The sequence below is a fragment of the Ceratotherium simum genome, chromosome 11 (genome assembly GCF_057802395.1).
Source record: "Ceratotherium simum simum isolate JZ-2026a chromosome 11, ASM5780239v1, whole genome shotgun sequence".
NCBI lineage: Eukaryota > Metazoa > Chordata > Mammalia > Perissodactyla > Rhinocerotidae > Ceratotherium > Ceratotherium simum.
The window spans coordinates 38220972-38248935 of NC_141910.1; the positions used below are offsets into that span (position 1 = coordinate 38220972).

General features: G+C 38.3%; 1 protein-coding gene across 2 annotated transcripts in view; it reads right to left on the reverse strand.

The window, feature by feature from the left end:
- Positions 1–27964, reverse strand: part of CAMKMT (calmodulin-lysine N-methyltransferase) — a 369438-nt gene that overhangs the window by 54066 nt on the left and 287408 nt on the right. Inside the window, exons 4-5 of one of the 2 annotated variants that reach the window (XM_004436695.3) lie at positions 2936–2996; positions 946–1000 (exon numbers count right to left, since the gene is read on the reverse strand). In XM_004436695.3, coding sequence (XP_004436752.1) covers positions 946–1000; positions 2936–2996 — 116 coding nt within the window. The remainder of the gene's footprint in view (positions 1–945; positions 1001–2935; positions 2997–27964) is intronic. The other variant, XM_087436825.1, reaches the window with a different exon arrangement.

A 27964-nucleotide genomic window follows, 5' to 3' on the forward strand; every position in this document is an offset into this window, starting at 1 on the left:
CTCTGTAACAATCTTCAATCTTTTTTCATTTTATGTCTGCATTATTTTAATCATTCAATCAAATCAGTCAATACTTTTATCATTCCATTTGCGGGAGCCTCTATCTTGCTATCATTCTGTTCGGTAATTGCATTGTGACAGCGGATGATGGTATTCTGAGAGGCTTTCATTTGTGGGCTTCTGTTTATCTAGTAGAGCCATCATACAAGGCTGTCACTCTGCCTTTCAGCTTGCTTCTGTCTGACTGCCTGATGCCCTTCATATAACTTTGCATTGCAGGCAGATGGCTTTGTGAGGGTAATTTTTTTGTGAGCTTTGACATGCTCGCACATTGGGCTGTAACCTCGACACATTGTGTAAGAGCGACAGGTTTGTCAAATGCCAATCAGTGTAACAATATGCTTTTATTTGTAGAGACATAAAAACTTGTCTAATGCACTGTGCTGCTACATAATATCTCCTGAATACATGACTCAGAACCCAGAGAATGGGGAACGACGTTCCTGAATGGCCAATCTAATTCAAAAGAATCTAATTACTGAGCGCTCTGGATCATGTTTGTTGGTGTAATAATGCAGGCAAAACATTAGCAGCTATATCATGGTGCTCCAACTGTGATTCGCCGGGCTATTCCTGTATCTTAGCAAATGGGACTATAATCTGAAAAAAAAAATGCTTTCGCTATGGCAAAGACAGACTGTGCGAGGCCTGGAATGTCACAACAAGCGATATTGACTACACTGAGGTAAAATGTTTCTGCTCATCGAGGCAACCCTAAAATCAATATGATCCGAAAGTAAGTCAATCTAGAAGGTCTCTCAAGACCCGACAGCTTGACCGCAGCTGATGCTGTTGACGGTTCTCTGACCCAGCAGTTGGAGGCCCTGGAACATTTTTCCTTTTGTTCGTCTCTCTGAATGGGATTGGAATTGAGAAAAGACCTACCATGAGCCCAGCCAAGCATGTCATGCCACCCCCTAGCTCACACACAGCAAGGTCCCTGAAAGAGAGAAAAGAAATGGTAGAACCCATACAAATTAGATGAAAATGGTCAGAGAGATATATATGTTACAAGAACAAATTGCCATCTGCAGTGAGAACGGCGCTACCAGGAAGTTGTAGAGACATGACTAGGCTACCTCATGTCGTTTTGCGTTTTAAAAATAATTATGAAATAGAAAAGTCACAAAGCAGGCAAATCAGTGGGGGTTCCCTCATTAGTGTTCACTGCAACATTACCACCGCTGAGCTGAAAAATCTGAGAAGGTTCCCTTTTTTTCCCTTGTCAATGGCGCTGTCTTTTAGAACTAAACTAGCTAGAGTAGCGAAAGATAATTGTTAGGAAAGGATAACACTGTTAATCCACATTCATTCCTTCAAAAACAGTGAGACAAGTAAATGAAGAATATATGTGAGTGTGTATATACCTATATTATAGTCACATACACAACACACACACACAAATAGATGCAATCTTGAATTTAAAAAAAAATTCTAAAACAAACCGAAACATTTTGTAAAGCTGAACCACCCTCTTAAAGAACAATTACACAAAGAACATTTAGCAATTAACACTTAAATCACAATTGACCCCAACACAACACAGTGAATAAACAATGCAGGGACATAATATGGTTAAGCCAGCAAAACCTGGCTAACGTAATGACTGGGCTCTGACTTCACTGCTCAGAAGTAAAGCGGCTCAGAGTTAAAGCTGACAGTCTAGGGTGGCACTCTGCACTTACCTTCCCCTTTGTGCCTATATGTCAGCCCTCAACGTGTGACATTCTCACCCTGGCCCACTGGTCGCTGATTGGAGCGCCAGTCAAGCTTAAGCACAGCAAGATGAGCAAATGCCAGACTCCCAGGGCAGCTCTGCAGCCCAAATTCAATACTGCCCTGTTCTTATTTCATTTGCTTAGACTCTTAAGATTGTTTCTTCTTCCCAGTTTGGGAAGTTTATTACCTCAACAGGAGAAAAAAAGCAGAATTAAAAGGGAGGGAGAAGTAGAAAGAGAGGGAAGGAGAGAAGAAGCTAAGCGAGGACATTCATATTTCGAAATACACTTAATGAGTAATTAGTTGTTCAAAGCAATTATAGACTAGTTGGTAAATATGGACCCATAGAGCTTCAAAAAACACATATTATTGACCAAAACTTGTAAGTACATATTATTAAAACACACATCATGATCACTAATGGCTTGTCTGTAATCATAATGGGCTATTCAGGAAATATATATTGGATGACTTTTATAAAATGAGAATTAAAGTGAAAAACCTATATTTTCTGGGTATACCAAACAGCTTCAGAAGTTTTAAATAAAAGGATTTTTTTTCTTTTTCCGAAATTCCAACCAGGGGTTTGATCTATAATGCACTATAATGCACACTGCCAGTTGAAAACATTTATTTCTGTAGCATGAATCCATAATAATAATTTATATTTTATAAATACATATTGTTAGGTATATAAAATACCTTTAAAACCAGGGTAGGGTGGCATCTTTAAATAATAGCTGTGGGGTATTTATTTATGAAATATTCTGTAGTGACTTCCCTAGCAGAAGTTTAAAGAATGTCTTTATTGTTTTTTTTTGACCTTCACAATCAGTAAGGATTGATTGGAGCTTCACTTTTGTTTCCCAAAATCAAAGTGAAATAAAATGCCTTGAGTGGAAATCAAAAGCCTTTGACATATAGCAGAAAGCTTGCTGTGCAATATTAGTACCCAAAGGCAATTCAGATTTCTTTTTCAGAAGCAACATGTTTTCACCATGAACTTCTTTTCCCTTTCCTTCTTTCTTTTTTTTTTTATTTCTTTCTTATATTTTTTAACAATTAAATTTGAAGAATGTAATCACGGCAATCTTTAACATGCAGATACAATACCAATAATGGGCTAAAAAATATCTTCTTAAGTGCAGCTTTGTACCTGAATGCATTACTGTGCTTGAGGCAGTAGTAAGCCAAAACCTCTTCAGCCGGCCAGACACCTGGAAAACAAGAGGACAGACTTTTTTATTATAGAAGTCGCTTCTGTAATCACTCTCTATAGTCATTCTCTTAAGAAGTGGCTTTTAAAAATAATGCTCAGTACAAGCTATTTCAACTTGAACCAAACTTAACATAATTATTACTAGTAATATGTCGTATCACATGAGTTTCTTCTGTTGTTGATCATAACCCTTTTCCCAGAAAATAGTAAAATATCCTAAATAAATTTTACTAAATTTCAATCACAACAAAACAGCAAAAACAATTACCAAAATTACAAATATCAAAAGTTAAATCTTAATGGTATTTCAGGTAGATCTTAATCTTGTATACATGAACCTTCTTTTCAGCCAGTTCATAAGCATCAGTTGAAGACCTACTGTGTATGCAGCCCATGTTAGGCAAAAATAAATGGAAAAATCACTTGAAGGAGCAAATAATACCATTGAGGTCATTATACTTTTTTGTTTGTTTCCATACTAATGTTTTTTAATATGCATTAACTATTTATGCACAAATTATTTCCTTTCTTCAATTAAAAAATATAAAACTGGAGTATAAAACTAAGAAATTTAACTTTCACCAACTTTGGCACATCTTTAAATTTAACAATAATCCTACCCTACCACCCAATAATCCTACTAAATTCCATGGATGGGCATTTTCTAAAATCATCATCTGTAAATCATTTATTAGAAGACATATATAGTCTTCATAAATAAATATAAATTGCTTAAAGAGAAGACAAACATGCTTGGAAATTTTAGTTTCCAGTGGTTATCACAGGATGGTAGGGTTACAAATGCCCTTAATTTTTTTCTTTATACTTTTTGTATTTTCCAAAATTTTTACAATGAAGATGTATCACTCTTATAATCAGAATGATCAGAATAAACTGTTGTGTTATTTGCCATCGAGTTGGCTCAGACTCCTGGCAACTCTGTGAATGAGTGATGGCCACAGTGTCCTGTCCTCAACAGCCCTACTCAGCTTCTGTAGTCTCATGCCTATGGCTTCCTTTATGGAGTCAATCCATCTCATACTTGGTCTTCCTCTTTTCCTGCTGCCTTCTACTTTTCCCAGCATTATTGTCTTTTCCAAAGAATCCTGCCTTCTCATGATGTGCCCAAACATAATAAACTACAGCCTTATAAAAATTTTGTTTTCCCCAACTGGTCAGATCAAAGATCATGCAGGGCACCAGGCATCCTGCACTGCCTGAGGTTGAGAAGGCTCTGGAGTCCTGGGGAAGAGCCGTGAATGTTTGCTGTCTTAGCACTAAGCACTCTTCTAATGGGGCTTGATGCTAAGTTGAAATACCTAATGAGACTTAGTTTTTTTCTCCCAAATGCATCTCCTCCTTAGAGGAGTAAGAAATCTGAACATTTCAGAGAAGAGGATATCAAAGAAATGGTAAGTAAAATCCTAAGAAAATCAATGGGTAAATATATGAACAGCAAAGAGATGATTCCATAGAGCACTTGCTGCAGGAAAGTCCAGTCAGGTGTACTCACTAGCTCAGCTCCATGGCATTTCTGGTAGAAATGACAGTTTGGAGGAAAAACAAAGTAAACCAGCAAGAAGTTTTTGGAGTCATATTTAGGAGGAAAGTCAGAGAGGCAGCTGAGTGTAGCACTTAAGATCACAGGTACTTTGGAACCAGATTCTTTGACTCCAGTCCCAGCTCTGCATTCCCTAGCTGAGTGACCTTGGATAGGTTACTTAACCTCTCTGTGCCTCAGGTTCCTTGTCTGTAAAGTAACATAATTGTAGTATCAACCTCACAGAACTGTTGTGAGAATTAAATGTAAAATATATGAAATGTATAGAACAGTGCCTAACTCATAGCAAGCTCAAAGAAAAAGAAAGATAGTTGCTGTTAATGTTATCCTCCTGCAAAGGAGGATAGAAGAGGGGAAGACAGAATAAGTGAACCCAAAACAATTATCCCAATAACCAGAACAGATGGAGAACCTTTTGGACCTGCTCCTACTCATGAGCTTTGGCACGAGCCCAAAGTCCTAATACCTGGCATACTTCCACATAAAAAGAACTCTTTAAGACACTAAAGTACACAATAAAAATCTCTGAAGGAAGAACCCAAGACAGTGTTCTACACCAAGTAGATATAATCACCACAATAATGACTTTCTTTATGCCTTTAGTAGATGGTTTTGAGGTTTAAAAAAATAATGATAGGGGAAGAGTATTTAACTAAAATTCAAGCCTTGATTAAGTACAAAAATGTGACTTCTAAAATGTATAGTCTTTTTAGATAGTTTTACAATTTTCTCAAAAAATCATAGAGGTTGATTTTTAACTCAATTAAATACAAAAATTACAAAGAACAAAGTTTAAAAATCACCTAAAATTCAACCACTAGTATATAATTACTGTTAACATTTGGGACATCATTCTAAAAAATCTCTCTAGGCATAAAGATATTTTACACGATGAGACTTTATCATGCAGGTATTGAATAATCTGATTTCACCCCACTCAGTATGTGATGGATGGCTTCTCATGACAATAAAAATATACTATACCTGCATCATTATTTTTAATGACTGCCTAGATATTTTATGTCTGCATCATAATTTATTTAACCAGTTTCCTCTTGATAGACATTTAAGTTAATATCTAAATTTTTGATATTATGAGATTATAAACAGTGGTACAGTGAAGACACATTTTTTTCCCAACATATGATTTTTCTCTTTAGGTCAAACACCCAGAAATGGGAAAACTGGTCAAAGGCTATGTACATTTCACATTCTGATATATGAAACTGTCCTCCAAAAAATTTGTACCAAACTACACCCCCAATAGGAGTGTTTATTTCCTGACAGCCTTGGCAACATAGGGTTTTGGCAACCTATTTTATTTTTGCTAATCTGTTAAGTTTTTTAAAGTTATCTCTGTGCAAATCAAAACAAGAATGAGATACCACTTCACATCCTCTAGGATGGCTATAATCAAAAAGTCAAACAATAACAAACGTTGGCAAGGATGTGGAGAAATTAAGTAAAATGGTACAGCCACTCTGGAAAACAATCTAGCGGTTCATCAAAAAGTTAAATGTAGAATTACCATATGACCCAGCAATTCCACTCCTAGGTATATATCCAAGAGAAAAGAAAATATGTCCACACAAAAACTTGTACACAGATGTTCATAGCAGCACTAGTCATAATACCTTAAAAGTGAAAACAACGCAAATGTCCATCAACTAATGAGTGGACAAATAAAATGTAGTATGTCCATGCAATGGACTATCATTTGGCAGTAAAATGAAACAAAGTACTGATTCATGCTACAACATGGATGGAGCATGAAAACATTATGCTAGGTGAAAGAAGCCAGACACAAAGGATCACCTGTTGTATGTTTCCATTTATATGAAATGTCCAGAATAGGCAAATCCATAGAGACAGAGTATAGAGTGGTGGTTGTCTAGGGCTGGGATGGTTGAGAGTAAATGAGTAGTAACTGCTAATGGGTATGAGCTTTCTTTTAGAGATGATGAAATCTTCTAAAACTGATTGTGGTGATGGTTGCACAACTCTGTGAATATACTAAAAACCACTGGGTAAATTGTATGGTATGTGAATTAAATCTCAATAAAGCTGTTATTTTAAAAAGTTTTCTCATTCCTACTTGTGGAAATAGAAGGGTCTTTTTAAAAAGGTTTAATTTTTAAAGAAGTTATACATATACATAGTTTAAAGAGCCATTGAGTTCTATGAGAATGATTAAGACTAACGTAGTACCCAGCCCCTCTCTGCAATCTTTATCCTTCCTCAGAAACTACTACTTTCAACTCTTTTAGCTGATTCTTCCAGTAATTACGTCCATATTTCTATATAATATATTTGTGTGGTTACTTTATGATTTTTCAGTTTTAGGCAAAATCTACTGACCCACACTACAGAAGATAAACATTTTTTGCTTTTATCTATACCCCTTTCCTCACACCACACACACCATGCTCCTTATCCACCCTCTCCTCACCATTTTCCTAATATAAATATATTATAACTTTGGAAGATCTCTACTCATTGTCAATTTTATAATGACCATGAAATAAAACTGAGCCATGTAGTAAATAATAATTGCTTTTTCTCTCATGTATAATTTTTTTTCCTCTGGAGTTTATAATTGCCTTTTTTCTCTCATTTGCTAAAATTTTTAGTCAATCTCAAAATCCAGTTGTCAATTTCTCTCAGTACATTCATTCACATCGGCTATTCTTATCAATCTCACAAGGAAATCTCTCCTGTTGCCTTCTGACTTGCCTTAGTCTGGACTGAATGCCCTCTATGCTTGGTACACAGCTGATATCCTGGAATCAATCTTCACTATCATTCCAGGCTTCCTTTTGCCCTTCTCCTGTGTTCCATTTCTTGTTTCCCCTATCCTTTGTCTTCCTTTCTGAGTTTACGTTCTCATTTTAGCGCAACATATCCTCCAGTAACTTCTTGAAAAAAAGTGTGGGGGAGGTAAATGTTTGAGAACTTGCATGATTCAATGGGTAATTTCTATCTGGAAACTCCACGTTCTTCAGTTCTTGGAAAGTTTCTTGGGAAGTTCCATTGATTATTTCCTTACCTTCATTTTTATCTGTCCTCTTTCTCTGAAACTCTTATAATTTGGATGTCGAATTTCCTGGACTTATCCTCTGATTTTCTTATAATTTCTCTCCTGCTTTCCATCTCTTGTTGTTTTTTACTTTCTTGGAAATTTCCTCAACTTTATCTTCCAACCCTTTTATTGTTCTTTTCATTTATGCCATTGTTGATAGTAGTTCTCTGAATTTTTCTTTTTTAGAACATCTTATTCCTATTTCATGAATGCAGTATCTTTTTAAATTATTTGAAAATATTAATTATAGTTTCTTTTAAGTTTTCTCATCTTTACATAGCCTGTTTTCTTCATGTTGCTTTTCTCTGTTTATTGGTTTTGGTATCTGTCACATTAAAAGCTTTCCTCAGATATCTGGTAATTCTTTGTTGTTTGCTTAAATGTAACTGTAGAAAGACACAAAGCTGATTTGAGGTGAAGATGGCTGAGTGTTTGTGGGTGGGATATGGGTAGAGAGGCTCGGCATTCAGTCTGCATATGTTCACCTAATCCACCCACCTTACTTTTGGTACACTCTATGATTTCAACTGTGCCTGGTGTCCCCTAACCCAAAAACCCTCAGTTTAACCATCAGAGAAGAAGGGAATACAGAAGGGGAAGTTACCCAGTAGCCTGGAATGGGGATACAGCTGCTTCTTAACTTTCAATTGATCCTCCTTATTTTAGCCCCCTTCAACTCCTACTTTTAGAATTAGCTGGTGCTACCAATTCCTGAGCCTTTCAAAGTTTCAAAAGTATGAACTGGGTTGGTTGTCAACTTTCCCAACTGCTGGCTTTCTCATATCTGCTAAGTCAATAACTTCTCATACATTTGCTTCCCAGCTTCCAAAATTATATTGTTGTATGCTCCCTCATTCTATCATCCTTGTGGGTTTATGTCTTAAAAGTATCCCTTTACAGTGGTTTGGTGAGGTGTCTGAAAAGAATTAATTTTAATGCATTGTTCAATCTCCAAGTTTACCTGAAATCCAGAAATGTATGGTCTTTTGAATGTAACTGTGGCATAGTTCTGGAACCCAAGACACACAGTAACTATCCTTATCTCTCACAGAGTACATTTTAACATAAATAGTTTAAGCTCTGAGTGGTGGGGTTTTGGTACACATTCCGGAAGAACAGGCTTTGTGAAACAGAGAGAAACTCATTGGAAAAGTGACGAGAATAATTTTTAGAAGGATATACAAGCCATGGACACTAATGGTAGGGTTTTTTATGCTCAAGTTTTTATACTCCATTAGCAATATTGTAGAGCTCTATCAATCAATTATAATCACTTCCGCTATATTTTTTACATCACCCGATGAGAATGCCCAAAGTGGCATTTAGAGTAGCTAAAATATTGATCCCTGAAAAACATCACAAAACATTTTAATTAATGGTATAGTCTAGATAACTTGTTCCTTAAAAGTTACTCAGAGGCATGTAGTTTCCTATTCCTTAGTGCTTTCTGTACAAATCAAATTAGTTTAACTCATAGGAGAAAAGGCCTCCTTCATCCATTGGGCCTCCATAAAAGCATTAGCTAAACAAGAGCTCTATTTGGAAGAAGAAGACTATATTATACTTGGGTTTCCATGGTCATTTGATTTCATTCCGTTTTCTTTCTTTCTTTCTTCCTTCCTCCCTCCCTCCCTCCCTTCCTTTCTTTCTTTCTTTTTTTTAAGGAAGATTGGCCCTGAGCTAACATCTGTTGCCAATCCTCCTCTTTTGTTTTCTCCTTTTTTTCTCCCCAAAGCCCCAGTACATAGTTGTATATCCTAGTTGTAGGTCCTTCTAGTTCTTCTGTGTGGGATGCCATCTCAGCATGGCTTGATGAGCTGTGCGTAGGTCCGTGGATCTGAACCTGCAAACCCAGACCACTGAAGCAGAGCGCGTGAACTTAACTGCTACGCCACTGGGCTGGCCCCCATTTTCTTTCTAACAAAAGGTTAGTTCCATGCAGATGCTTCTGTCAGAACTGGGCCTGTCGAATCTGTTAAACTTTAGAAAGCCCATAGCCAGCCAACACTAAAATATGAAAAACTAGCTATTTATGTAGCAATCATAAGGGGTAAAGTTGGTGATGGGATCTATTTAATGTATGTAACCACTTTTTTGTTGTTTGTGAAGTAGCTAGTTTAGAATTATTTTAAATGCCAAGTTTTGTGTAATAATATGGAAACAAACAACACATCCATTGTTAACCCGAAGGGTGAACAAATCCTAAAATTAACTGTATATAGATATCAAGAGACAGAAGTCTCTAGCTAAGCATGGGTCCTTCGAGATCACTTCCATTTGAGAGCCTTTTGCTTCCCTGTAGTTCATGTTAGAGGAAAGTTCTGAGACTTGGACAGACAGCATCTGACAAGCAGCACTGCTGATTCCCTCTTCTCACACTAACAGCTTCTACTTGCCCCGTGATGACCACATACCCAGCTCTTGCAGCAAAGAGATGGCTTTTCCGTGATCAGCTGATGTCCACCCAAGCAGCAGCTTTCTTTACCCTCCTCAAACTAAACGATCATATCCATCATGCAGGAGTCAGAACTAAGGCCCCTCTCAATTCTGAGACTCAAATGGAGAGGCCAGCACACCCTTAGCTAAGCTGTGTACTCTTCTGGAAGAAGAAATGCACTGGTGGATGTTACTAAAATGAAAAGTTGCTCGTGCTGGAACGGGTAGGTAAAACGCTTGGACTGTTTTCAGTGTTTACACTCTGTCTTCTTTTCCTTAAACATTTCTGCTTTGTCATTGATGTTTCAACCCAGAGTGGAAATCCATAAGAGGACTACAGAATGCTCCATAAATGTTTATTGGGCATCTATTATGTTTCAGGCCCTGTGGGTCAGCAGGGAATGAGACAGCATGGTCGCTGGAGCTTCAGTCTAGCTAGGGAAGGAGAGGGTAAAAAAATAGTCACACAAATAATGTGCCTAATTATAAATGTAATAAATGGTATGTAGGAAAAATAAAGGGTGCTTCTGAGAATATATTACAGGGCACCTGGGCTGGTTGGAGGGAAGGTTGGGAGGAGTTCATCAAGGAACACTTCCTTGTAGAAATGGCATGTAAGCTGAGACCCAGAGGATGAAGAGCCAAGTTGAGGAGGAAGAGGGAGACAGGGGTGGAGGGAATGGTTCATAGAAGAGGAGCCCCATGAAACAAAGCTTTGAAGAGGAGAAGAGCTTGATGTTCTAGGAATGAAAATAGGGTCAGTGGAGCTGAAGAATAAATGAGAAAGGAAGAGATTAGTACAAGACGAGACTGGAGGGGCAGTTAGGGGTCAGATCCCACAGGCTCAAAGGTCATGTTAGGAATTTTAAATTGCTCCTTAAAATAAATGATACATTTTAAGCAGCAGAGTGGCATGATCACATTTACATTTTAGCAGATGAGTCTGGCTACTGTAAAGAAGATAGATTGAAAAGGGGCAAGAGGAGGCAGGGGAAACTAGGTGGGCGGCTACTACAATTACCTAGGTAAGAGCTGATGGTAGTTTGGGTGATGGTTAGTGGAGATGAGGAAAAGTAGATAGATCTGAGCTATATTGAGAAGGTACACTGACAAGACTTATTAGTTAATTAGATGAAGGGGGTGTTAAGAGAGAGGGAAGTGTCAAGTATGACTTAGGTTTATGGCATGAAGAAGTGGGTAGATGATATACAGCAGACACATATAGGCTTTTCCTTCAGTTTTATATGAACCGAGGAGGCTGAATTCATGGTGCAAAAACATTAGCATAGGGTCTGGGGTCTGATTCTGGCTCTGCCACTAACAAATTGTGTGATAGTAATTTAGCCTTTCTGAGCGTTAGTATCCTCATCCATCTAGCAAAATGCTAGGCTTGGGTTAGATCGTGTCTAGGGGCCAATAAAGAACTACAATAAAGAACCAGATCTCACACTCTGGAGTTAGAGTTTAGCTTGAATACCAGCTATTAAAGTTGTGTGACCTTGGGCAAGCTACTTAAAATTTTTAAGCCTCATTCATTCATTCAATCAACATACAGTTATTGGCAGCCAGGCCTGTTCTAGGAGTTAGGGATACAGCAGTGATTAAAATAAAGCCATTGCCCAAATAAGCTTAATAAGGGCAATAGACAATAACAAGATAATTTCATATAGTGATTAATGTTGTGAAGAAAATAAAACATTAATGAAATAGAGAATAACTACAAGGCAGGGGGTTGCTACTTTTGCTGGCATTGTTGGGTAATGCCTCAGCTCTCTCATTTGTTAAGTACAAGCAATAAAGGTACCTACTCATAGTGTTGTTGTGAGGATTAAATAAGACAATGCATGTAAGGCACTTAGAACAGTGCCTGGCACACAGTACACTTTTTATAAAGTTAGCTGTTGTCGCCGCTGCTATTGCCATTATTATTATTTTTACATGTTTTTATCCAGGGAATTTTATCAACCTTGATTATATTTTTATGATACTTTCAGGGAGATTATTATTCCTAATTGATAACACCCAAATCAAACCAAAACTGAACTTTGAAAAAATTTGCCCTAGCTATGGGAACTTTGAAAATCAATCCTTAACAACAATTCCTTATATATGGACAATACTTGTTCTATACTTGTCCTCCCACTCTGATCCATTAACAGACTTGCTGTGAATAATAAATTATTAAGTGCAGGCCTCCCTATGTTTGTGGAGCCAGATCAGAGAGAACACGGGTACATCTGAGTGAACGAGAATGTCAGCGTAGCGCTGTACTGTGAGCAGGTGGACGCTTGCCCTGTGACGTTCTAACATTTATTGAATGCTGACCGCTGCCCAGGCACTACGAGGTGGATGAGGAAATCGAGGTACGGAGAGGGTGAAAAACCTCCCCCCAAATCACGCAGATATTTTGTCACAGAGTTGGAATTTGAACCCAGATAATCTGACTCTAGAGCCATTCTTCTTAACCCCTGTGCTATACTGCCTTCCACTAGATTGCAAAAACAAGGGTCCTAATGAATTGTTTTGCAATTTTGTTTCTTCTCGTGTTCCTGGAGAAGCCAGGTGAACTAAAAGGACAGATAATGAGCATGTGAAAGGAGGAGAAGTGAAGGGGCACAAAAAATTGCCCAAGTATTTCAACAATAAATTCTTCCAGGACTATAAGATGGGTCAGTTTACGGGTGTGATTTGATTAAACATGCATTAAAATTTAAAACTTAAATTTCAGTTCATATACCTATTAATGTGATGATTATGAGGTAAGGGAAAGATAAAAGGAGTCACAGCTCTGTCCTGATGCTGAGGTAGGGAGGGGAAGATAGTCTCCAGAGAGCATTCCCCAGAGGCCCCAGCCTTTGGTCTGATGGTCAGTTGTAGAGTAGATGCTGGGAAAGTAACTAAGTGACAGATGAGAAATGGACACAGGACAAGGAAGATGCTGAAGGATCACTGAGAAAAAGAAATACAGTAATCCCCCTTTATCTGTAGGGGATATGTTCTAAGATCCTCAGTGGATGCCTGAAACCACGGATAGTACCGAACTCTATATATACTGCGTTTCTTCCTGTACATATATATTTGAGGTGTGACGGCAAAACTAGCACAAATTTCTTTTTCATCCTTCACAATTTCACAGATAGAAGATTCGTTCTTATCGTAGATCTTAGCAACCTCAGCAAACGATGTTGTTCCTTTCCTTATGAAGTTAAGAACTTTCACCTTTTCACTTAAAGGAAGCACTTTACAGCTTCTCTTTGGCATATCCAAATTGCCAGCATCACTACTCTTGTGCTTTGGGGCCATTATTAAGTAAAATAAGGGTTACTTCAACACAAGCACTGTGATACCATGACAGTCGATCTGATAACTGAGATGGCTACTAAGTGACTAACTGGCAGGTAGCATATAAAAGGGATGATTCACATCCCAGACAGGACAGACCAGGACAGCATGAGATTTCATCACGCTACTCAGAATGGGGCACAATTTAAAATTTATGAATTGTTTATTTCTGGAATTTTCCATTTAACATTTTCGGACCATGGTTGACCGCAGGTAACTGAAACCGCGGAAAGTGAAACCACAGATAAGGGGGGACTACTGTACACTACAGCCACAGCCACAGCTTCAGTGGCTCATACAAGGAAGACAAGAACTTGGAAGACAGTTCTGAGGCTTATTAGCTTTGTGACCTTAGCAAGTCACTTAAGCTTTCCTTATATCAACTCCTTATCTGGAAGTAATAACACTACCTACCCCACAAGTATAGATGTGAGGATTAAATGAAACACCAATTAAGTGCTCAGTTAGTGTCTGTTGTTATTGTTATTAGCAGCATCACTTACTGAAAATTTATTTACTGTTTGGCAAACAATGAGCTGTGTATTTTATATGGATTATCTCATTTAATCCTTAAAACAACCCTGTAAGAGTGCCAGCCCTGTGGCATAGTGGTTAAGTTTGGCATGCTCCACTTTGGTGGCCTGGGTTCTCAGGTTTGGATTCTGGGCGCAGACCTATACCATTCATCAGCCATGCTGAGGCAGCAACCCACATACAAAATAGAGGAAGACGGGAACAGATGTTAACTCAGGGCTAATCTTCCTCAAGCAAAAAAAGAGGGAAATTGGCAACAGATGTTAGCTCAGGGCTGATCTTTCTCACACAAAAAAAAATAAAACAAAACAAAAAACCAACTCTATATGATAAGTACTATCATTATGGCCAGCTAAGGGGCACAATAAGGTACAAGGAAGCACAGAGAGCTTAAATGGCATAGTCACGATCTGAGCCCACACACTCAACCTCTGGAGCCCATTCTCTTAATCACTACACTATATTGCCCCAACCCTAGTGGCTGGTCCTAGAGTCAAGAGAACCAGTTTTTAGTTCTCATAACTCTGTCAATAACTAATTTGGGGACTTTGGACAAATCATATTTGGGCTCTAGCTTCAAGAATAAAATGGAAAGGTAGAATTGATTTCTCAGGCCTCTTCTAACTCTAAATCCACTGGCTATAGATCATTATATTTGTGCATTTCCAAAAGAAAGCTATAAAATTGTCAGTGGGCTGTAGCCCATGACATTTTAAGGAAATTAGATTGGTTAAATTATTTCATTTGCACTATAATCTCAAATTTAAACCCCTACGAGAAAATATTTTAGATAGGATTCAAAACGGTGTTAGAAGTCAAGTCTTCATAACGTCTATTTTAATTGAATTAGAACCGCCTTTGTTAGTTAAATTTCACAGCTTCAGAAAAGAACTGCTCTACATCTATATATTCTAGTTGTGACAGCATTTTATTTAGTTAATCTAGCATGTTTAATAACAGACAACTTCCTCAAATACAATTTTTCCTCTCCAATATTGAGCACAATTCTCAGATATATTCTGTATTTTTTCCTCAAACATATTTCTTCCTCTTCAGGGTAACAAACTACTTTTTGGGCAGAAGAAATTTTCCCGAGGTCTCAAAGCACAGGTAGAAGAACATCTCCCAATGCGAGATCTCTGGGCCTTGCTGAGAAAATCCTCCATCTCCATTGGTCAGAGACGATGTCAACAAGTGAGAACAGTCATTCTAGAAAAGGTAGATGCAGAAAAACAGACCAGAGTGCTCCTAGTGGGAGGGGAAACCTGGCCTGGGTTTTCCCAGAAACACAGCACATCCTTCCCATAGTAAAAAAAAGAGAAGACTTTCATTGTCAGTTTTACTCCAAGTAACACCCTCCTCCAAGACCTTGCTGTGCTCAGCGTCCTCAGAGCAGGGTGATTAGGCCACCATTTTGATGAGATCACCCTTTTCCCTTTTAAATTTAGGACTGTGTTGTGTCTTGAAAAGTCATGTAAGAGCAGCAATGTGTCAAATGTAGTGGAACAAAGAAGAAAGTGTTAGAAATAACTGTTATTGTTCTTTATCTTAGGTATTGAGCCACTTCACCCACACAGACACACACTTGTTACACGGCACGCCAAAGAAGAGTAAGGATAGTGAGCTTCCCCCCCACCCCGAGTTACCTATGATTTATGAATTTGATTTCTACAGCAGCTGCCTGCGTTGGAGTCCAGCTTTATCTCACTTCTAGGTAAACACTGACTGAATTCCAAACAGATTGAAAGCCTTGTGTTCCATGTGGAGGGCATGCTCTGCACATTTATGAAAGCTTCCCTGGAGAGAAAACGGTATTCAGGAGGCACATGTTACAGGTGCCAGAGCAACATACATTTATTAAACGGCCCTGGTATTAGGCTCGTTAGGCAACAGAACTCGTTTATTGAGCATTGTTTATTTAGTATTGTTTGGGAGGTGTGCGTCCCAGCATTTCAAAACTGCCTTCATTCCAAGTTCCTCCTCTTAGGAAAGGGGAAGGAGGAGGACCGCCTCACCTTCTTACAGCAGGAATTGCCATTAGCAAGTTCCAAAAGGTAAAACACCATTCAGCAAATTGACTTGGTAAATAAGGCAACATCTCATCGAGGTTCAGTCTAAACCCACTTTAAACAAACCCCTCTCTGCCATTTTATCTGAAAGTAAATGTATGATATTCAGATTGCTAAAAAAGTCTGCGAGTTGGCTGAGAATCTCAGCTGTGCAGAATGGCCAGGGCCCTGTCCTTCCTGTCTCCCTGCTCATCATTATTCATTGATAGGAAGGAAACATGATGGTCTGCTCTCCAGAAATTTCTGCTGCTGCACAAACTTGGGCGGCTCACTGTAACTAATGTGGAAATGTAGTGCGAAGCACGTCCTGGCTGTAAACACAGCGGTCTTGCTCTGTCAGGGTCATCTACAAATGGCTCCAACCAACTTATATGATTGTCTTTCACACCTTTTTGTATTTTTTAAAGAAATGAATTTGCTTTCATTTTCCTTCCCCAATTTTACAATAGTCATTAAAAATTAAGCAACACTGGGAAAAGCCTTTTGTGATTATAGCCTTCATTCTCCTGCAACAAACTGGATCTATAAATTTATGTACCATTGTAGATGTAAATTACAAAATTTATATTCAACTATATTAAAACATCTATTCCAAAACTGATTACCAGTTGTGAAAAGCAGACAGGCTTATCACTTGCTGTCAGTTGTTCATGTCTAGTTAAGCAATAATGTGCTAAAACTGCTCTTTTGTTTTGTGTAAGAATTTTGGCAATAGAAGAAATGAACACTCGGTTAATAAAAACTCAGGCTGCTTTTTGCTTTGATGGAGGAAGCAGCTGCCTGTTTTCATTTGCTGCAGAGCAGCAAAACCCATCAATATAATAAGCAGCTTAGATGCATCCATCCACAGCATCTGTAAGGATATAGGGCTATTCGCTCAAAACCAATCCCTGGTTTAATTTTAACAAAGATGTGTCTGACATATTTGAAAATGCATTATAATAGGTTTTGAAACATGAACAATTTCTCTTTCTTTTAAATACTTTTTACGGGTTTGAAAGGTTAGTATACATGCTGAATGATAGTGATGATAAAAACCAGCCCAGATGTGAGGCCATCCTAAAACAAGGGCAGAGAAGAGAGCAAATCAAGAGGCAGTTACTTGGTTCCCTTCAAAATGGGAGTAATTCATTTGAATGTACTTTCATTCATTTACTCATTCAAACAAATATTTACTGAATCCTTACTATATACTGAATTGGGCTAGATACTGAGGCCACATTTCCTGCTCTCAAAGAGTTCCTTCTTCAGGGGAAGAGATGGACACAAAAATATAAGTAAAACAATGCAGTAAGCACAGTGATACAGACTCACATTTTTCTACTACCTTTTTATTTTTTTCAAATTAAAATGGGCATAGAACACATTAGAAACCATTTAAAATAAAAATTAAAAATCAAATACTATCTCTTCTATTATATAGTCACACACTTCATTAGACATACTGTTAAGAAAAGATGATCTGAAAGAAAATTGAATTATGTTTAAACATATGTCAAACTGTTTACTAGCGTAGCCAAGAATTATTACACTTTGGAGAGAAAGTTTTTGGATTTTAAGTTTTGTTTGGACAGCCTCTGATTTTACAATCACCATCAGACACCTTTACATGATCATGAATATACCACATAGAAAGCCTAACAGAAAACACAAACTTTAAAGTAACTTACAATGTGATACAATATGCTTTGGCTAATAAGCATGCTAAGAGATTTTTATTTTATTTTATTTTAGTGCTTGGTGGCATTCCAAAAAGTCAGATAATTCTAAATCTTCCTCTTTTTCTGATTCAATATCAGATAAGTGAGCATCTCAGCATGATCAACTAGGGACCTGTCTGATGGTATATGTGAATGTAGGGTTAGCCATCACAGCTTCTCAGGATATCAAATTTAAATGAGCACTCATTTGCAGAAACATTGAGAAAATGCTCCCATAAATGTAGAGCTAAGGGCTTTCTTATTCAGTCATGTTCACTATAAAATGTACATACCTGGGTTTTAAAAATAACCTTTTTATTTTGGAATAATTTTAGATTTACAGAAAAGTAAAAAGTTGCAAAGATAGTACAGAGAGTTACCGGATACCCTTAACCCGGTTTCTCTCATTGTCAACATCTTACACTTGTCAAAACTAAGAAACTGACATTGGTACATTAATATTAACTAAATTCATGAGTTTGTTTTTAACGGAAAGGTTACTATTCAAGATGAGGGCTGATGAAGGTGTGTGTCAGAAAGTCACAAATTAAAACCTAAAGGATAACACTAGCATCTATCATATCTTTCCTTCTCTTAATTCTCTTCCTTCCTCTTAAGTTACTCTAAAGAAATTCATATCAGATTTAAGAGTTAAAACAGGACATAAAATGCATATACTTCAGAGTTTAAAAAAAAATCTGACTCCATCAAGAGAACTGTGTAGCCAAGTGAAGCCATGGTTCCCCATTCCTTTGTTGAACGGGCAGAATATTATTTCTAGGTCATTATTCACATAGAAATTCTGATTGCCCCTATTCAATTAATACTTTCATAGCACAGTGTGATATGGACCTTATAACCAATCTGTGGCAGCATGAGTTAAGAACCACAAAGAAGTCAGAGGTCATTATTTTTCACCCATTCAGAGTGTTTATAAAGCATTCACTATCCACCCTCTCCTGTCTGTGCATGCTTTCTTCCTTCCTCTGCTCCACTGCTTAAAGGCCAGGCACAATACTTCCACAATCTTGCAAAGCTTCACGGGCTATTTACTGGTTAATGGTGGTCTCTTCAATAGCAAGCTGAAAAGACACCTTTGGGGAGATTCTCTCTAGTTATAACTGGTAGTTGCCATGGACTGAATTGCTTTCCCCCAAAATTCATATATTGAAACTCTAACCTCCAAGGTGATTGTCTTTGGAGATAGGGCTCAAAAGGAGGTAATTAAGGTTATATGAGCTCATAAGGGTGGGACCCCGTCATGATAGGATTAGTGTCTTTCTAAGAAGAGACTCCAGAAAGTGTTCTCCCCAACCCTGTGCTTGAACAAAGAAGAGCCACAGCAAAATGGCCTCACACAGCATAGAAGCCTCAAAGAGAAGCCTCAACAGAAACTGACTATGCTGGTACCCTGATCTTGAACTTCCAGCCTCTGGAACTGTGAGAAAATAAATGTCTGTTGTTGAAGCCACTCAGTCTATGTCATTTTGTTATGGCAGCACAAGCTGACTAAGACAGTGGTCAACCCTTGGTGCCTGATGTTTGGGTGAATACTCCCTCTCAAGCCCCTGTACATTCTAAACTGAAAGAACTCCCTCCCTAAAATGTAGACAGGTCGCACAGAACAGACAGAGCACAGCCATGGCCTCAATGGAGCCCTTCACTTTGTCCATTACTTTCTTCCCTCCTTTCCCTTCAGTTTCCCCTCTATCCATCTCATCTTCTCTCCTATAAAAGTTTATCTTTACTGCAGTTTTAAGACCCCTTTTCCCATTTAAAAGAATTCATAATAGAAAAGCAAACAATCATACTCTGATAAAGAAATTTTGCTGATAACATCTTCAAGGTTTCATAAGAATATTTTGATCTGTTTCTTTATGTTGTCTTTGAACATAAACTCCTTGGGGGCAGGGAGCTCATTGCTTTTCTTACTTCTCTGTGGCATGTTTACATGATGCATGGGAAAGTATACTGAATTCATGTAGAACAGTAGCAAAATGGTCTAAACTTGGAACTTAATAAAAAATGAATCCTGTTTTTTTTTTTACAAGATTTATTTGCTGGGCTTTATATGATGTATTTACTCAGGACCTGATTCTACCTATAAATGCAATCACAGGTCAATTCTTGTGTGGATAAGTTTCTAATTGCACTCAATCCACTTTCACTGGCTTTCTTATCTATATTCACAATCTGCAGAGGTGGCAGGACAATTATCACCAGAAGACAGGATAAATGCTCTGGGGAGTAAGGCTGTCCTGGGCCTGAAAGGTGCATGCTTACAAGTTTCCAGGCCAGCAACAAAGAATACGCATTCAATAGGCCATCTTTCTCTAAATCAATCCTTGTGCCTCATTCAGCAGAGCACGTGTCATGGGTGCTCATATCTGGGGCTTATCTGTGGATATCTACAAACATGTATGTCTCTAATCATAGTAGCCTGGAATGAGTCCCAGAATGGGCCCTTTAAGTGACTTGAGATACAGAAAATTATTCTCTGTGTTGCTTTTTTTTTTTTTTTTGGTCCCTGCTCTTTGTTGTGATAAAATTTGTAACCTTACCCATATAGCAAAGTGTTTTCTCTGAGAATCACAACTCCTTGAGAAGGACCTTCAAAAATACATTATTTAAACTGAACTATTGCTCCAAACGTGACACCATAATATTCTTTCTGCTGAGAAAAATACAAAAATTCTAGACCTGTTATATTGTAACTGGCCCTTTCACACCAGGCCTCACCAGCGTTCTTAAGTTGAGATCAAAGTGCACGGGCTGAGTTGTTGAGAGTGGAGAAGTCATCATGGTCTCTATGGACTCATGCTGGACTTCTCAGGACAGAAAACAGATTTCCTTCTCTCTCCAGCAGCAAAGAGTTCATGTTATCGTGAACTTCATCATTCCTTCTCCTTGGTCCCACCCTCAACAAATGATTGAAAAAACGCCTTCAAATCCAGAGTGTTGTATTTAGACTGGAATATATTTTTCATCTGTTTATGTTGCGCAATAGCACTGAAGAGATTTTGGCTGAGCAAATACTATAGACAAATCTCAATTCATACCATAATTGACATGAAAAACAATAACCTTTTGGAAGAATATGAAATAGTGTTTACATATCACAAGACTAATTAGCTACTGCTTTTCATGGTAGCTTCAAAGAAATCTCAATTTAGGAAGCAAGGCCCAAAAGAATTAAGGGGCTTGCTTAGCACTTAGCTAGTTAGTGGCTGAGCTTGGGTTAGAATCTTAGTTCCCTAATAACTTACCTTGGTTCTCTTTTCAGAGTAAGAGACTTGAACAATAGCGCAGAAAAGACATCAGGATTTGAATTTGCAACTTGTGGAAAGGTTTTACCTTCCAGAAATCAGTGTTTTAAGAAACGAATCATACTCATTTTCCATTTCAACATATTCACAGACTCTTAGCAATTAAATTTAAGTCCTTTTGGTTTTTATCTCTCAATAAACAGTTTTACAGAAACACTCACTGTCTCCAAACCATGCCCCAACATACTGGCTGGTGGAAGACGCTATAGATACATTCAGCTGCAGCTCACCTAATATCAGAACCTCTGAATTGAGGCCAGGAAGCAATGTACAATTTCCGGAAATAGTGACATCTTTCTCCAGACTTACAATGATTACATGCCTTGCTTTATAAAATTGGGCTTCTGTTTGTTTTCAGGAAATTTATCATCTAATCGGTCACTATTCTTACTGATTCAAATGTCTACAGGTAATTTGTCCCGCAATTAAGAGTTTGTAGCAGATTCCAACAATTCTTTTGATTACCAGCATTCCAGTCATAATAAAAAAGTAATTTTATTTTGTTGTGTCTAGGAAGGGGAAATCATGTAATATATACAATTTTCACACACACCACAGTGTTGAGAAATGTAATTTTCTGTGTATTCTCTTCTAAGGACATTTTCAACATTTCTGGATTGTCTCTGCACTCAGGAACAGGATTGAAATCTCCACTTTGGTATTTATCTGAGGCTCTGATAGCTCAGTCGTCTGCCGCCAAATGCCAAGATAGGGGGAATCTCATCATCCGAAGACCAGCTACATGATGGGCAGTTAATAGATATATCAAACCTTAGGATATATGCTAAGCTGAAGAGATGATTGGTCGGTTGATACACTGATTGATTAGCATAGGGAGAATGGGTTTCTTCTTGACAACCTAAGATTATGCTTCAGCTAAGCTCAAATTGCTTACACCTCTTCTATTGGGTTTAAAATTACAGTCCTGTCATCTAAAATCTCTCTTCAATGAAATTTTTACCATATATAAAAATTAAAGAGAAAAAGAAAGTAGGAGCCCTGGATAAGAGTAAATGGAGTAGATACATTTCATGCTACTGTTGTTGGTTCCACTAGGAAAAGGTGATATGTAAATCCTCTTGAAAAATGTTATGTGTTTCATAAACAGTTATTGAATACCATACAATAATACAGGGGGAAAAGTTCAGTATGTTAAAGTCAGTGAACATTACATTCACAAACACATTAAAGTTAGCTCTCCTCTATATAAATAGGAGAATTACAGTAAAGCACTCTATTAATCAGGCTTACTTTCTAGGGCACATAGACCCCCATCCTGGGTTTTTAATATTTTTAACTGCTGGCATGCCTTTCAGGGGGCAGGGAAGAAAGGGCTGATTTATGGAGACTGCGGATTAGCTTTGTTTTTGAAGCAGCTTAACACAAGTAGTAACTTCTTTAATTAGCACTAATGATCCTAAAGATAGTCACATGTACGTGTTGAAACATTTGAATATTGTGCCTGTTTCCCACGCACGTGGAATCAGGTACACTTTAAAATGAAACAAAACCAGATGAATGAAGGAAACACAACCCTGATCTATCAAACTCTAAACTGATATTTAAGTGGTATTGAATAAAAAGCATCAAGACTTTACATAAAAGGCCTACATTTAGAGCTCTACCAACATCCAATATTCTTAGTTAACAATAAATTCATTAAACATAATCTTGGTTTATGATGTCCTGTTTAAAGATGCAATCTCATTGTACTCCCAGTTATCAGGGACTGGGTAGAGAAAGGGCCTTGCTCTCTCTCCTTCCTCCCCATCCCCTGCCCCTCCAAAAAAAAAAAAAAAAAAAAAAAGCTGGTAGGCTTTAATTCAGCACTTTGAAGAGCACCCCCTCCTCTGCCTGAGCAAATAAGGATTTGGTTGCTGAATCACACTGGATAAGTGGTTCATTGAGAATGTTAAAATCTGCATTAATAAATAGGACTGGGCTTCTCGGATTTTCCCCCTTCCTATCAGCTATGAGCGGTAGGGGATCAGCTGCGACTAAAATCCCCAGCTGAACAACCCACATACAACTCAGTGAGCAGACTTAAAACAAGGCCATTTATTGGTGACTGTTATGCAAACAAAGCGTCCAAGTCTTAGAAACAGACGTCAACTGAAGCATATGCTTACTGTAAACTGGAATTTGATTCTCTTTATAAAAATAGACATAAATGGGCCTTCAGAAAGTAGACTGCCTCTTGTTGTCTACCATTGCCTAACTTGATGCAGCCTAAAGCTTTTAAAGAGATGAATAGACTGATACGTGAGGGCAAAAGAATAAAACTCAAAAAAAATTAAATTGGAAATAAACGATAACATGTTGGAGCAGTTCCCAGAAGCAATTTTACAGATTTTTCTCTAAAAACACAAGACGGGAAGTTAAAGGCTTAGTGCAGGTCACCCATAGCACGTCGAGTTATCATTTCCTCCCACTTAGTGTAGAAGGGAAACTGCACGTTAGGGTGGCAAGTTTAGGAGCGCATACTTTTTCCCCTCCTCTCTCTTTCTTTTTCTCTCCCTTACCTCTTCTCACATCTTGATGTCTTTTAAATGTCACTTATTTTACATGAGGCAGTTGGTGGAGACATGAGTCAACAGCAATCAGAACCATTATCCCCTGCCGCGAGTCCTGGTCTTAATGCATTGTGACACCTTTGCTGGCCAGCCACCGATTTACCTTTCTGCTTCTTAGGGAATTAAGTGGCATCATGTGAAAATGGTTGTGATATGAACAGCATGGGCATAACTGGTATTAAATTTACCTCTCAGCCTAAGTGAATTTTCCTCACATGTGACTAATCAAAATGAAAGCTTGTGGACCCAGGCTGAGCTGGCCAGCACTTCCCCACCCCTGGGACCAGGGCTATTTTGTTTTATCTCTTTGTACAAGCTGGCAGAAGTTTAAAGTGAAGGGGATAATCCAGTGCTGGTGTCTTTATGAAATAACATCCTTACATGAAGAGGCTTTTAACTGTCTGTCGCTGTCCTCTCAAAAAAAGAGTGTGACAATCTCATTTTGCTGAGCACCCTCCCATGAAAAGGAAAAATAATAGCTGTGGCTGCCATGGCTAGTACTGACCTTACATGATCCATTATCCACTAAACACTTTAAAAGTCAGTTTTACATACACTGTGGGGGGAAATGAGGGAACTATCACGATCATTTTCACTTTAGTGAATTTGCCATCCATTTGAAGTCAGTCACTTGATATCCCAACACATCCAGCCAGTGTCATAATATAATGCAAAAGAAAATTCAGTTGATTAGAAGATGCCAAGCACAGACACACTGGTACCCTACTATTGAAAACATTTGCTAGGAGTAATGGCAGCAGTGAAATGGCTTTGTGTGAACTCTCCTCAAACTTAAACATAAGAAAAAGAACGATCAAAAACTAAGTCCCTCAAATTTTTAGAAGTGCTTGACATTCCTACAAAAATGTTTGACTAACCACTTAGGAGAGATCAGCAGGTGCCAAAGGAAGTGCAGGCTGAGCAATTATCATCCTGCACAGTCAGCCTGATGCTTATTCACAGACAAGAGTGGCTTGCATTCCACCATGAACAACTGTGCATGTTGCTGATAATAGAGCAGAGGTATTGCTAAATTGGTACTGAAATAGCACACCTCGTTTACTTCCAGCAACTTATTTGTGGAAGGCAGTGAAGGCTGGAATATTTTCTCATCACTACAAGAATACTCAACTCATTGTTAACATTAAAATTAGTTTTCTGACATGGATCATGCTATGCATTTACTTTTCCTTAAATAGGAACTTCCCCGCTCAGAGTAAAACACTAATGGCATTTCTGTCCCCTTGTGGATAACGCATTGCTTCATTAATAAACCATCTAGAAGCCTGACTGGTAATCAGAGTCTTGGCCACTTTACAGTTCTTCACTCTGAAGTTCAAAAACTGTTTCCCCTTCCTTTTGGTAATACATTTATTCTTGAACCCTCTGCTCTGAGGCAAGTATACAGAAAGGAAAAAAAAATCAGGGGGAGAGATGGCTGAGAGTGTGGCAGCAGTTCAATATCAAATATAGTAACTGCCAAATCTTGAGCCACATTTATAAAACTTAATTTTACTATGTTAGGGTGCTGGGGCAAGGGCAAAAGAGAATAGCCAAATAAATGGTTACAATATTCTTAAAGAGTTTATTCACCCACTCACCCCCAAAAAACTTTAATTCGAATTTTTGAGTTAATACTTTCATTCTGAACTCCATGCCCCAACAATAATAGCCAGCTTAGAGGAAATCATAATGGTTTATTCAAAAGAGTTTGAGGAATCCAATTCATAAAAGAATGGAAGGAGGATTCTGTTCAATTTTTATTGGGACCAAACCAACTTAAAACCCAGTCTGCTACAGGATTCCTGGAGATTTTCAACTCAATGTGGAGACTAGGGAAGCAAAATTCTCAAGCAGAATGAGAGAAAAATAGGATTTGGGGCAAGATAGTTATTTATGGGTAAATAAAAGTGAGTAGCAGAGCCTGCCATTTTCATAAAACATGAACACAGAATACCAGAGAATGCCATTTTTAGGGCTCAGAAGGAAGGCTATCACAAGAAAAACTTAGAAGACAATATACAAACATTCACACTTACAATATTACTCACGAGAGAAAAATAAAACACAAAATATCAGAAAGTAGCTTGTGAACTGCTATGTTACCCATTGAGTAATATTGTCTGCTTTTCCTGAGTAAAACCTGCTGTGCAAAAGAAAAATAAGAACAACCAAGCAATTGGTCTTTAGAATTTGATTACATACTTCAGGAATGAGACAGGAGTAATGAATCCAACCCAAGTGTTTGGATAGATTGGCCATCTTAGACATGCCTGAACCATTAGCTCAAAACTGGAGTGTGATACCAGGGGTGGTCAAGCTGTTCACTGATGAGCGAGCAGCCTCGTGATCACAGGTAGGCTCTGCAGCAATCTCAGAAAATGCTAAGTTTAGAGAATTATATACATGGTATACCTAGAAGTCTAATACAAGATGGAAAACTAACACGGTCCCCATTTTCACTACCTACTTGCTTACCATACCAAAACGGTAAAGGAAAGGATCAATCTGAAGTGCTCCATCACAGGCATAATTTTTCCATGCCTAGTTGGTATTAAAATTTTTCTCCAAACTACACCTAAAGATTGTTTGGAGGTTTTGCTGTTGTTGTTAATGGGTTTTCTGAGACCCAGCAACCCAGCTAGGTAAAGAATACAGTTAGTTCAGGATCCATACATGGAATTTCTATCTTCAATGCAGCTAGACATGGCCTGGCTACTCTGGACAGCTCCCTAGAGTGCAGATTGCTGATGAGGAAGTGGGGTCTTAATTTGCCTGCACGCCCTTACTCCACAAACTGAAGACAGTCTTCTACCCAGGGGTCCCTTCTGCTGAAAATGCACAAGTTGGCCTGTTTTCTTGCCCAATTGTACTTTGGTGTGTTTGTGGGGGGAGGGGGGGGAGGGTGATATTTGCTGACTCCACTTATCCCAGTTAAAACTCTTGGCACACTCAAAATAAAGTTATGAATAAGCTCGTGCCACCTTTCCATTAATCCTTCCAACTGCTCTTAATCATGGAAATGCCACTTCGACTTCATAGAAGTCTTTTTTAAAGTGAGGCTGGGCTCAATAAATCTTGCAGGTTACAATTATTTTGTATAAGATAATTTTGATGAGGCAGTCTAGGAGATGGAAATCCCTTCCAAGATTGTTTTAAGAATTCTAAATGTCAAGTCAAATCCCAAACACAAGTATGAAGAGTCAACCCTGAACACAATCACTATCCTCTGACTGGTATACAGAATTAAGGGCACTGTAAAATAAAACACAACGCTAAAATACAGTGCTTTGTTTCCTGCCAAGTGAATAAATACTGAGAGAAAAATCCTTATGAGGAAAGAAGGCTAGTGAACTAGAAGTAGGAAGATAGAATTTAAAAAGAAGAAAGAATTACCATTTATTTAGCATCTACTAAATCCTGGGCATTGTGCTGGGCTATTTATAAATATTATTACATGTAATTATCAAAATACCTTGCACATTGGGCTCTCTTGAACAGATGAGAAAATAGAGGCTCAATGAAAATGGAGGTCAGCTGACTAGCCCAACACCCTCCCTCCTCTCCAAGCCAGGGAGTGGCTGAGCTTGGGTTTGAACCCAACCAAAGCTCTTAGATCCCCTTGGCTATAGGACCCCTTCTACAGGGACAGCAAGGCTGCAATGGGTATGAAAAGGATCAGGGAAGCACAACTGATAGGAGTTGATGATACTGAATTTGGGGCATGTAGGAAAAAGTGGTTCAAGGAGGACTCAGAGGTTTAGGGTCCAGGTGACTGGGGAATTTGTGGTGTCATTAACTATAATAGGAGTGTCAGAATGACAAGCCTATGTTGACGATCAAAGGATGATGGGCTTGTTCTTGCGCATAGCGAGTCGAAGGCATCAAAGAGATATTCTGGTGGATCTCCAGGGCTTGGGGAAAAAAAGGAGCAGGATTGGCAATAGATGTTAGCTCAGGGCCGGTCTTCCTCAGCAAAAAGAGGAGGATTGGCGTGAATGTTAGCTCAGGGCTGTTCTTCCTCACAAAAAAAAAAAAGAAGTAATCAGCAATCAAGCTGAGGATGCAAGGAATGCAGATTCCTTTTCCAAGAGTTTAGGAAATATAGAGGAGAAAGACGATAGAGGCTTAAGGGAATGAAGCACAAGGGAAGATTCTTCACACTCTCATTTGCTGGCTTGATTTTTTTTTTAGAGGATGGTAACCCTTGAGCATGTTTGTAAACAGAAAAGAAGAAATTAGTGGAGAGGGAGAGGTAAAAGATGCAAGAGATAGACAAGAAAGGAGAGGAGGATCAAGACCACAGGTGGAGGATTTAGCTTAGGAAAGGAGGGAGTCGCGCCTGA